The 12,589-nt window shown below is 49.3% G+C and overlaps 1 protein-coding gene across 4 annotated transcripts in view; it reads right to left on the bottom strand.

The window, feature by feature from the left end:
- Positions 1 to 12,589, bottom strand: part of SUPT5H (SPT5 homolog, DSIF elongation factor subunit) — a 34,973-nt gene that overhangs the window by 2,665 nt on the left and 19,719 nt on the right. For all 4 annotated transcript variants that reach the window (XM_081107546.1, XM_081107547.1, XM_081107549.1 and 1 more), the window contains exons 10-26: positions 11,860 to 12,111; positions 10,624 to 10,713; positions 10,443 to 10,513; positions 9,320 to 9,425; positions 8,782 to 8,875; positions 8,557 to 8,693; positions 7,950 to 8,105; positions 7,697 to 7,843; positions 5,670 to 5,816; positions 5,460 to 5,585; positions 1,909 to 1,993; positions 1,493 to 1,612; positions 1,308 to 1,410; positions 1,089 to 1,216; positions 889 to 994; positions 302 to 460; positions 23 to 191 (exon numbers count right to left, since the gene is read on the bottom strand). In XM_081107546.1, coding sequence (XP_080963672.1) covers positions 23 to 191; positions 302 to 460; positions 889 to 994; positions 1,089 to 1,216; positions 1,308 to 1,410; positions 1,493 to 1,612; positions 1,909 to 1,993; positions 5,460 to 5,585; positions 5,670 to 5,816; positions 7,697 to 7,843; positions 7,950 to 8,105; positions 8,557 to 8,693; positions 8,782 to 8,875; positions 9,320 to 9,425; positions 10,443 to 10,513; positions 10,624 to 10,713; positions 11,860 to 12,111 — 2,196 coding nt within the window. The remainder of the gene's footprint in view (positions 1 to 22; positions 192 to 301; positions 461 to 888; positions 995 to 1,088; positions 1,217 to 1,307; positions 1,411 to 1,492; positions 1,613 to 1,908; positions 1,994 to 5,459; positions 5,586 to 5,669; positions 5,817 to 7,696; positions 7,844 to 7,949; positions 8,106 to 8,556; positions 8,694 to 8,781; positions 8,876 to 9,319; positions 9,426 to 10,442; positions 10,514 to 10,623; positions 10,714 to 11,859; positions 12,112 to 12,589) is intronic.

Here is a 12,589-nt window from a genome sequence, read left to right as displayed (position 1 = left end):
GAACATGCCAGCTAACCAGCACCTGATAGGCCATGGGCGAGGGTGTGGGGTGGTAGCTGGCCGGAGAGTGGGTGTTCTGGTAGCCAGCTGGGCTTGGTGCCACCTGGTGGTAGCTCTGGGGACTAGGGCTGGGCTGGTAGGAGCCTTGTGGAGAGGGGGCAGCATAGGGGGAAAACTGGTCTGTGTTGTACCTGCAGAGACAAGGAGCAAAGGGGCCATTTGTTGGGGCCAGGGAAGAGGAAGTGGTGGCACTGGGGAGAGTTTGGGCAGCGGTTAATTAGGGCTGCCCCCGTGGACTCACATGGCTGGTGTGCCTGGCGTCTGTGGGTTGTACTGCGGGTTAACCTGCGGAGATGAGGGGTCTGGGTAGCCAGGTGTTTGGGGATTGGGTGTACCCCCATAGGCCTGTGGGGATGGAGTAGGCTCGTCGTCAAAGGCATACTCATATTCTTCCTCAGCCCTGTTGGAGAAAGAAGTCTGTTTAAAATGGTGATCATAACAATGTAGCAAATGCTTCCAGAACAGCACTGTAACCAGACAAACTGAGGCAACTTCACCCTCACAACAGCCTCATCTGGAGGCCTCCATTTCATAGCTGAGGAGACTGGAGTCAGAGATTAGGTTGCCCAGAGTCACACAACCTGTCACATGACCAAAATCACACACACTGTCTCCAAACCCAGGTTTTAACATGTGCTACTATTGGGTCGGAAAGATTATTTTGCCACAGCCATGCCTACTCCTTCACAGACCAGCTGGGGCTGGAAGCAGAGAATTCAGGGTGAGCTATACAGACCCCTCTACTCCCCAGACACCCAGCATAACTCACACATGGCACACACTCCCAGTAGCTCAGAAAACCTTGTGCCCTCAGCAACTGGTCCTCACCGTGATGGCGTGTTAGGGTTGTTGGGGTCCCAGGCCCCACTCTGGGCAGGAGTACGGCTGCCATCATGCAGGGGTGTCTGTGAGCCATAATGCGGAGTGCGGCTGCCTGTAATAGGAGGGATGTATGTGTCCTTCAGCTCTGTCCTATCTCCAGTTCCCCCCATATCACCCCTCCTCCCTGTCCCCTGGGGAGCACTCACCATCCTGAAGAGGTGTCTGAGAACCATACATGGGTGTGCGGGAGCCAGAACCATACATGGGTGTCTGGGAGCCATACATGGGCGTCCGGCCATAGGTTGAGTTCATGCCACCCGGGCGCCGTGAGCCCCTGTGGACAGAGACAACTAATGGGATGAGTAGGCCTTCTCAGCACGTGATAACCCACTCCCAGCCCTGCCCTACTCCGTCCCAGCCCGTACACTGTGGTGAGCCGCTGACGGTCTACAGAGATGGTCTGGCAGGTAGAATGCAGCTCCACTCGGGCTGTAGACTCTGTGGCATCCTTCACCACACCAATGTAGCCTGGTGGAGAGTAGGTCAGACTGGGTGGGGCTCTCCTTCACCATGCCCCCTCCCAGGCCTCCACATGGCCTTCGAAGATCACCTTTATATGGCCCCTGGGAGATGCGCACAGTCTGGCCGATGAGCTCATTGTCTCTTCGCCCCCGGCCCCTGCTCATGCCACCACTGCTGCCACCTGGGCTACCAAAGCCACCACGCTGACCTGGGGAGGGAAAAGAACATTACCATGCCCTCGCCTCACATTCTGTGCCACAGCTAGGGTACCCACAAACCCTCTCTTCAGTTTGACTCTCCTCCTCCCCTGTTGGGTTAGAAGCCTTCTCTGGAGTTCCCATCACAGCCCTGACCACCCTGGGCTGTCACTATGGGGTGAGGCCTGGTCTCCAGTAGCCTGTGAGCCCCATCTGACTGAGCCAGCCCAGAGCAGGCACTCAGTGACTAAAAGCTGAACCTCCCTCCACAATCCCCAGACACAGCCCCATCCTGACTCCCCCTCACCTCCAGCACTGGGGTGCATGGGGCTGCTGATCCGGGGACTCATTGGGGCAAAGCCACCCAAGGTGAAGTTGGTCACATCTCGTGGCTAGAGGAGGAACAAGAAGTGAACTGACAGGCAGGGTCTGGGTGACAGACTCCCAGCCCCCTTGCCAAACTGCCTGCCTGCATTTGAGAATAGTTCCTACTTGAACCTTCCAGCCGCCATCCCTACCTCCTCCTGGTGACAATGCCTCAATTTCCCTCTGGGGAAACTGCCACACTCCTATGCCATCGTGGGCCTGTTAATCAAGAGGCCCTAGTCAAGGACTAGTCAGGAATTTAAACCCCTAGTGACACAAAAACTGCATGCCACGGACTTCATCATCCCACTGACAGGGCCCAAAGGAAACCACCTCCTAGTCCCAGCTACCCAGCTCCCAGGCCTGATTTTCTTTCTGATACCCGGTTCTACAGAACCTTCCTACAAATACCACCTCAGGGCCTTTGCGCTTGCTGTGTCCCTGAGATATTCATGTGGCTCTCCATAAATATATTCAGGATCTGCTCAAATATAACCTAAGGCCTTTTCTTAACCTCCTCTATCTAAAGCAGCCCCCATCATTCTCTATCTCCTATCCTTAATAGACCATAGTAGTTAAAAAAAAAACTTAGGAAAACTTTCATTTATAAATGCCTATTAGACATTTTTCTCTTCAATGCCAATAAACTTCCTTTGGGTTTCTCACAAACACCAAGAAAGTAATGTAAGATGAAAATGAAATATATCATGTTAACAATGTATTAATGTATATGTTACCAGTAATATTTCGCCTTTAAAACTTACAGGTTTTTAAAAAATGAGAACCACTTTTCATTTATTAATGGATTAGAGCAGCAGAATAAATTTAAATTTCAAATCCCATCATGAAATTTTGTATTACTTTTAAAATAAACACACCTTGCCCTAGCTGGTTTGGCTCAGTGGATAGAGCGTCAGGGTCCCAGGTTCGATTCTGGCCAAGGGCACATGCCCTGGTTGTGGGCTTGATCCCCAGTAGGGAGTGTGCAGGAGGCAGCCAATCAGTGATTCTCTCTCATCATTGATGTTTCTATCTCTCTATCCCTCTCCCTTTCTCTCTGAAATCAATAAAAATATACTTAAAAAAAGAATAAATAAAAAATAACCACACCTCTGGCAGAGAGAATCCTCTCCTTTGTAGTCCACCTCCCTTTCCTGCCTCCCACAGGGGCAGCATATACACAGCTTTGGCAGAAAATATGAAAGTTAACCTAAACAGCACATATAACTCTCTAAGGAAGGATACTCTGTTCCACTGACAAGGACAACTGCAACAAAATTAACTACTTTTGTTTTTTCTTAAGGTTTTTTGTTTGTTTTTTTAATATTTCTTTTTATTGATTTCAGAGAGGAAGGGAAAGAGGGAGGGAAGGGGGGAGGGAGGGAGGGAGGGAGGGAGGGAGAAGAGAAGAGAAAGAAACATCAATGAAGAGAATCATTGACTGGCTGCCCCCTGCACAGACCCTACTGGAGATCAAGCCCACAACCACAACTCGGGCATATGCCCTGCCTGGGAATCTGAACCATCACCTCCTGGTTTATACGTCCATGCTCAACCACTAAGCCACACCAGCAGGGCAAAAATGAAATACTTTTAGATAACTAGTTTTGGTAACCAGATTTTCTGAAATTTAAAATAGGTATTATGTTGCCCCCAAACTATTTTGGATCACTTTACAACATTCCTAAATGAAATAGTATTCTAAATGTATATTATTATATTGACACAGGATAAAATTCACTTAAAGAAAGTAAGCAAATTAGAGTAATGGAGTCAAAGGAAATGAAGCAGGCATTATTAATAGCACCATCAAAACTCACACTGTTACTTCAGCCATACACCCAGAGTAAAGACTATTGCAGTAAGAAGTTCTATAGCAGTCACAAATATCAACTATATAGACTGTGGAACAAAATCAAATACTTATATTTGAATATGTCTATGTTTGATCATCTTAAAACAAAGAGTTATTTAGATATACCTCTTATTCAATGAAATCCTAAGAGCCTCCCATTAGATCAGCGGTTCTCAACGTGTGGGTCACAACCCCTTTGGCGGTCGAACGACCCTTTCACAGGGGTCTCCTAAGACCAGTGATGGCGAACCGTTTGAGCTCGGCGTGTCAGCATTTTGAAAAACCCTAACTTAACTCTGGTGCCGTGTCACATATAGAAATTTTTTGATATTTGCAACCATAGTAAAACAAAGACTTATATTTTTGATATTTATTTTATATATTTAAATGCCATTTAACAAAGAAAAATCAACCAAAAAAATGAGTTCACGTGTCACCTCTGATACGCGTGTCATAGGTTCACCATCACTGCCTAAGACCATACTGCATATCAGATATTTACATTACGATTCATAACAGTAGCAACATTACAGTTATGAAGTAGCAACGAAAATAATTTTATGGTTGGGTCACAACATAAGGAACTGTATTTAAAGGGCCAGAAGGTTGAGAACCACTGCATTAGATGAATGAATAGTATCACTAACCAGATTAATGAAAAGTATAAACCAGCAGATCTATCCTCTGTCTGAACCAATCCTTCTTTAAAACACAGAATTAAACCTGGCCCTGTGTGGTTCAGGGGTTGAGCGTTGACACAGGAACCAGGAGGTCTGGTTTAATTCCTGTTCACGGCACACATGCCCTGTGGGGGGCATACATGAGGCTGCCAATCAATGATTCTCTCTCATCATGGATGTTTCTATATCTCTCTCCCTCCCCGCTTCCTCTCTGAATCAATAAAAATGTATTTTTTAAAAACACAGTAATAAATAAAATGATTACATTTCAAAAACCTTCCCTGTTAAGTCAGCAGGCAAAACACAAAATTATCACATTTACTAAGGAGATATCTTAAAAGTGAGGTATATCTTGAGCCTTGGTGTATTGGTTAGAGCTTCATCCCAATACACCAAAGTTGCAGGTTCGATCCCTGGTCAGGACACATATTAATGAATACATAAATAAGTGGAACAACAAGTATATGTTTCTCTCTCTCTCAAATCAATAAGTAAAAAAAAATTTTTAAAGGTGTATTTCTAAAATATAAGAATAAAGATAAAATTTAAAAATAAACAAAATAAAAATAAAGCAGCACACCCCCCCCCCCCATGATCTCCTTCTCCTGTTCTATTTTTCTTCCTAGTGCTTGTCATCACTCCATATTGCATGTTGTACCATGTATGTACTTATCTATCTGTTCACCTCCAAAGTACCGGCTCTAAGAGGACAGGTTTGCCTCTTAGCCACTATGTCTGGCACTTAACAGGTGCTCAATAAAACCAAATGAATGAATGATTTGGTAAACAGCTCAGACACCCAATAAACCTTTTTCTTCACACTTTGCTGAAGACCTGACACTGACATCTGCCCCTCTAATTCTCTACAAGCCCATTCTTTGTCTCTCCTGGGGTCAGTGAAGGCTGGAGAGTCAAGCCAGATACCCATTACACAAGGTGCCACCATGCCCACCTTACCTTCGAGCCCCCAGCCAGCACCAGGTGACGTGTCTTGCAGACAAACATGCCTCCGTTCTCCACCAGTTTTTTGCAATGCAGGAAGGCAAAGCTGCGGAAGAGATGGCGAATCTCACCTTCCCGGCCCTGGAGAAAAAATAATGGTCACTCATGGCTGTCTCCCGCCCCTACTCTTTCAGACGCAGCTGATGGGCAGGAGCTCATACTTACTGAGTGGGGGCCATCAATGACCTTGACGATGTCTTTTACATGGATGTTGTTCTGTTCTGAGTCCAGGGCCACAGCAAATCGGTTGTCCTTCTTCCGAGTCACAGCCTGGTGCCTGACAGTCACCACCTTCCCATACATATTAAGCACCTATGGGGGAGAGGGGGGATACTGAGGGGTAAAAGTGGAAATGGTGGCCTGGAGTAAGGCTTCCCTTCAGTGGGATGATCCTTCCTTGTGGGAGACTGCAGGATATCTCGGTTCCCTGGCTCTGGGTCAACCAAAATGTCAGAGTGCCAGCCCCTTGGTACTGGGTCAACCAGTAATGTTCCCAATCAGACTCCACCCCCTTAACTTAACACGGGGAACTGGAGAGATGGGCAGAGTAGATCTAATCTAATAAAAGAGAAACATGCATATTGACCACACCTTTGCTACGCCCCAAGCCACGCCCACCAGCCCATCAGAGCAACTATATGCAAATTAACCCAACCAAGATGGCGGCCGGCAGCCACAGAGCTGGAGCAAGCAGGAAGCTTGGTTGCCCCGGCAATGGAGTAAGCCAAGCTTCCCGCCTGCCCTGGCCAGCTGTGGCCTCTGCCAAAGGCAACAAAGTTTCAATTATAGAAGATAAATAAATCCTAGATACCTGCTTCCAGCCAGCCTACACTGGGAGCTTGGGTGGCTGGGGGCCGTGGCCAGCCTGCAAACAGCCATCAGCCCCTCCCCAAGGCTGGCCACACCCTCAAGGGGTGAGGTTCCTGCTGGGGGGCTTGACCAACCTGCAAACAGCCCTCAGCCCCTCACCCAGGCTGGCCGGGCACCCCAGCAGGGACCCCCACCCTGAAGGGGGTGTGGCCAGCCTGCAAATAGCCATCAGCCACTCACCTAGGCTGGCCAGGCACCCCAGCAGGACCCCTACCCTGATCTGGAACACCCTTCAGGCCAAAACAGCCAGCCCCCACCCACGCACCAGGTATATAATAAAAGGGTAATATGCAAATTGACCCTAACAGCAATAAGACTGGGAATGACTGGTCACTATGACACACACCGACCACCAGGGGGCAGACGCTCAATGCAGGACCTGCCCACTGGTAATCAGTGCGCTCCCACAGGGGGAGCTCTGCTCAGCCACAAGCCAGGCTGATGGCTGCCAGCACAGCAGTGATGGCGGGAGCCTCTCCTGCCCCTCAGCAGCGCTAAGGATGTCCGACTGCAGCTTAGGCCTGGTCCCCGTTGGCAAGTGAACATCCCCCGAGGGCTCCTGGGCTGCCAGAGGGATGTCTGACTACCAGCTTAGGCCCAATCCCCCCAGGGAGCAGGCCTAAGCCAGCAGGTGGACATCCCCCGAGGGGTCCCAGACTGCGAGAAGGTACAGGTCAGGCTGAGGGACCCCTCCCCGCTACTGCACAAATTTTTGTGCACCGGGCCTCTAGTATTAACATAATAGCTAATGTTTACCTGTCATTCTGTACCAGGCAGGCCCCATGCTAAATTCTTCATACAAGATTTTACTGAAGCTTCAAAACTTCCCTCTGAAATGGATGCTGTCATGATTCCCATCTTACACAGGGGGTGTCTCAGGCCAAGAGAGGGCAAGTGAGCAGCCCAGGGTAACATAGCACCAAAGTAACAGCTGAGATGTGAACCCAGAGTGCAGGGTTCTAAGCACTATGCTGTGTGGCTCCCACATCCATGAGGATGGGTGAAGGGGAAGAGGGTACCTGCAACACCCCTTACTTCAACAAGCACCGAATACCAGGGTGCATATCTGACTTCAGAAATTCATGCACAACTAATTAAGTAGATGCTGCCACTGTCTCCATTTTACAGGTGGGAAGCTGAAACACAGAAAGGGTAATGGACTTGCCACTTGCCTAATCTCACATAACCAGCCGTGGGTGACAGAGGCTGGTCTACAACACACAGCCGTCTGGGCTCTTACCTGCCATACTCTGCCACCTCCCAGGATGAAAAGAGAGGAAGCCCCTAAAAGTAAGTCCTGCCAATGAGTGCAGCACACACACCTGGAAGGTCTCCCGCTCCAGTCGCACGATGACACCCACGGTCTGAGGGTCCAGCTGTACCAGCTCCCCCCATTCATGTTGGCCCCCAACATCCACACCTGATGCCGTCTCTGAGCAGAGCTGCAGGTCCCGGGGGAGCACTTTCAGCTGCCAAGAGAGGGAGAGGAGTGAAGCAGGGCCCAAGTGGCTGGCCTGCCTTGCCTGGGTCTTCTCTTCTGAGCATATCCAACCAGCTCCCATTCTTCTGACCTACCTCATGCATGGTGAGGTCGGAGAAGAGGATGACAAAGTTCTCCTCCACTCGCACAATGAGGCCTGTATCACCCTCGAATCGGCCAGCAATCACCTTCACATGATCCCCCATCTTGAAGTACTTCCTAAGCTCCTGGGCCGGGAACTCTAGCATGTCCTGGGGATTGGGTGTGGGGACAATGAGCAGGTAAAACCACCACAAATCGCCTGCCCCACCCATCTTCAGTATCCATTCAAGTTCTTGAAAAGATCCTGGCCAAGACCTACTCCAGGCTCACACCAGACTACCTTAGGCCAGCGAGACAACCCTCAGACTGACCCAGAGACAGTTGAACTCAGAGAGGATATCAGCCTAGACAACGCTTATCCCACAGAGCCAGCCTGTCTCCAGACATGACACCAGACTCGACACTATCTCAGACCCACCTGGAGACAGTCTCACCCTAAACCCACCATGCTAGCCTAGACAAGCCCTCGGACTCACAGATAGACACACACATACATACACACTCCTACGCAAACTAAACCCAGCACCCACCTCAGGTTACTCATGGTTACAATGTCATGCCCTCATCCCAATATATACATGTGGACAGTAGGGTACCCACCTTGAGGTCCTCATGCTTGGGCATGATGGTGATCTTGTTGCCGTCCACACTGAGAATCTTGCCCTGCAGGTTGATGAGCTCACCCTCACATACCTCCACATTGTCCCCAGGTTGGAAGTTATGCTCCCTTTCCTTCCCTGCAGGGGTAGACATGGGGCTGACATGGGGGCTGCCCCATGAGCCACCTGCTCCTCCTTGGCCTTAGTTACAGACAAAAGCAAATACCTGTGCTCTCAGTCACCACCTCCAGGTCAATGCCCTCCGGCTGGTCCTCAAACTTCTCCAGCTCAGAGAGTGTGGGCTTCACACCCTCTGTGATCTGAGCCCCAAGAGACAAGAGGAAGAAGAGGACATTAAGTGTCACAGACCAGCTGAGTGGGCTGAAGACAGTGGGAATTATTCCCCTAGAGCAGCCGTGCGCAAACTACGGCCCGCGGGCCGGATCCGGCCTGTTTGAAATGAATAAAACTATTGAAAAAAAAGACCGTACCCTTTTATGGAATGATGTTTACTTTGAATTTATATTAGTTCACACAAACACTCCATCCATACTTTTGTTCCGGCCCTCCGGAACAGTTTAAGAACCCATTGTGGCCCTCGAGTCAAAAAGTTTGCCCACCCCTGCCCTAGAGACACTCCCGACTTGAGGGTTACCTGGACAGAACTGGATAACCCACTGCTCCAGGGCCTGGGCTGCAGGAGGGAAAGCTTGGCCTCCCCACTCCCCACTGCCATTTAGCACGACCCCCTCTGGGACCCTCACCACAGCAGACATGGCGAAGCTCTTAAACAGAAAGCCCTTCCGGCTGTAACGGTTCCCCTCGAAGATGAGGAAGTCACCATCAGAGGCAACATCACCTCCCAGGGACCTGGGATTTTGTGAGGGAGAGAAGATTGGAAGGGAAGGTTAAGAAGAGAATCTGCTAAAAAGGGACATATGTAATACTTTCAACAATAAAGGTTAAAAAAAAGAACCTGCTGTACCTGTCTCCTCCACTGGCAAGGGAAGAAACTTCAAGATGACCATCCCATGCCCTCCCAACACATACCCTCTTGGAGTGATCTCTCACAGAGAGGGGCACACAGCCCCCACCTTCCTGCACTCCACTGCCCCTTCCCTGCTCTGTTTGTCACCACAGCCCATCATGCTCTGATGAACTACTGTTTGATTAATCTCCCTAGTCAGAATGGTAGCTCCAGAGGGGCAGGAACTCCTCTTTTTTTCTACTTTTTCCCCCTCTAAGTGTCTGCACATCACAGACACACAGTAAATACCAGTTGGACAAAATTTCAGAGTTAACATTCATGGAGCACTCAGCCCATGCCTGGGCTGGACACACTATCTCACTGACTCCTCCCCAAAGCCTGTGACATCAGTAATATGCTCTTCATTTTCCAGGGAAATGAGGAAATGAGGCTCAGAGAGGCCTACCACATGGCCCAGCAATGAGCCGGAGTCAGGATTCAAATGCAGGGGGAGGGGGAGGAAGACACCCTGAGGGGTAGGGGCTCTATACCCTCAACTTGGTTGCCAGGATATCAGGGAGAGAGACTTTATAAAACCTAGCGTGTCGATAAATCCCATTTCAATATATGATACCATTAATCATGCTTACTACATGCAAAGTGATACTCTGGGCACACATGCATATTCATTCATTCATTCTCCCTACAATCCAAGGAAGCAGGGGTTGTTATTATCAATGTTTGTAAGCAGAGGAAACTGAGGCATGAGGATGTTAAGTAACTTGGCTGAGGCTATACTCGCAGCTAACCACTCCCAAACTAAACCTGTCAGGGGTCCATCCCTGTGAGGGAAACTGCAAAGGCACATTCTGCACCACAGCTCTGGGGACCCAACCCAGACAGTCCCCAAGGACACTCACCTAATCTTCTCAGCATCAAACAGCCTCTGTGGAGGCCGTTTAAACTTCTTCTTTTTAGCAATCCAGTCTTTCTGTGGAAGAAAAGGGGCATGGGTGGGAAGGTGAGGTAGGAGGGCTTGGCCACCAGCTGGGATAAAGCATTCCCCCCCACCCGCCCCGAGGCATCACATCCCCAGGGTACCAAGCTCATGCGGGCCTTGATGCGGTCATAGTCAATGCGTGGGATCATCTTCAGAGAGATGGTGTTTTGGCTGGGCTCCACATAATCCACCTGAGAAGAACAGGTGAGTGATCAGGAAAGGCCCAGCCCTCCCTCCCTAACCCTAGACATAGGAAAAAAAAGATATCAGGAAGGATAGGGATAGAGGGTGATGGGAAACCAGATTCCTGACAACTCCCAAATTCTCTCTCCAGCCTGTCTCCCCTCAACTCTGAAACTGACTATGCTTGCTTGACACCTCCACTTAGATGGCTAAAAGGTCCCTCAAACCTAACACAATGACAACTCACCTCCTGATTTCCCCCAAACCTGCTCATCTCTCACTCTCCTCCCATTCCATTCTTCCTTCTGCTCAGGCATACCTAGGAGTCATTTTTAACTCCTTTCTTCCTCCATATCCAATCTGTCGCAAATCCTGTCGGCTCTGCTTTCAAACACTCTGACCTCTTTCCCCTCCTCTACTACTCTATAACCTTATTCCTGAACCACCATCATGGCCACCTCCACCATGGAATCACTAGTCTCCTCACTGCCTCCCTGCTCCTGTGGTTCCATATAGTCTATTCAAGGGTAAATTTTTTTTTTCATTTTTTACATTAAATTTATTGAAAGGTAATTCTTTATTGGGGGGTGGGGGGGCTGTTCCATGAATTGTAGGATGTTAGCAGAATTCCTGGCATCTATCCACTAGATGCCAGAATCAACTCTGCAGTTAAAATAACCACAAATGTCTCCGTACATTGCAAAAAAAACCCTGGGGGTACGTCCCCCCTGCTTGAGAAAAGGTCACCTGAGTAATCCTATTAAAATCAAAGTCATGCTGTGTCCCTTAGAGCCCTCCCATCTTACTCCAGTAAAAGCCAAAGCCCAATGGGCCTCCCTGAGCTCATGACCTGCCACTCTGCTTCAGCTAGAGATGGTCCTATCTCACGTCACAAAACACTTCCCCAATAACTCCACGTGCCTCATTCCCTCACCTCCTTCAGATCTTTACTCAACATGCTTTCATCACACACAGAATTGTCCTCCATTTCCCGTGTGCTCATGACAAAACCCAGGCTCTGCTTCACCTAATCTGAGTGGGGTGCTGCTCTCTGCACTAGAAAAGGGGCTGGAAAGGAGGAGGGGACAACAGAGGAGCAGAAGTGTGAACATGAGTCCTGACCCCCTTGGCCACCCAACCCCATGCAGAGGCACCTGTGCGATGTCATCCTTATAGATGCCTCGCTTGAGGCGGACCCAGGATTTCGGTTTCAGGTTGGCCACCTCCTTCACCACTTTGAGCACATCTGTCATCTCCTTGATGGGCACCATCTGCTGGTTCCAGTAGCCAAGACGCAGGTTGCCCACGCCCTCGATGGCCTGCTTCACGTGGGTCTGCTTATAGGCCTCCACGTAGATGTAGCCCTTCACATGCTCTGGTGCCACTACCGATTTAATCTGCAGGGGCTACAAGGCCGAGCCCATGGAAGGAAACAGTGAGACACAACCGCTAATAACAACTGTCACCTAAGCAGTCTCTCTTCCAGGAATGTATCCAACAGAAACATGTTGGCCCAATGACATGAATACAAGGATGGTCACTGCAATTGTATATTATAGCAAACAAATAAGACTGGAAACAAAACATACATACTAAAAACTTACTAGAATGTGAAGACAACCATGCTCAGAAGTTTACAGCTGTAAATGCCAACTTAAAAAAAGGGAAACAGCACTGGCTGGTTTGGCTCAGTGGATAGCGCATAGGCCGGTGGACTAAAGGGTCCTGGGTTCAATTCCAGTCAAGGGCACATGCCTGGGTTGCAGGCTCCAACCCCAGTGGGGGTCATGCAGGGGGCGTAGCTGATGGGTGATTCTCTCTCATCGTTGATGTTTCTCTCTCTCTCTCCTTCTCCCTTCCTCTCTGAAATCCATAAAAAAATGT

This window comes from Myotis nattereri (genome assembly GCF_964212035.1).
Source record: "Myotis nattereri genome assembly, chromosome: 15".
NCBI classification, from domain to species: domain Eukaryota; kingdom Metazoa; phylum Chordata; class Mammalia; order Chiroptera; family Vespertilionidae; genus Myotis; species Myotis nattereri.
Note: the sequence above shows the minus strand (reverse complement) of the source record. Positions and strands in the feature narration are given on the sequence as shown.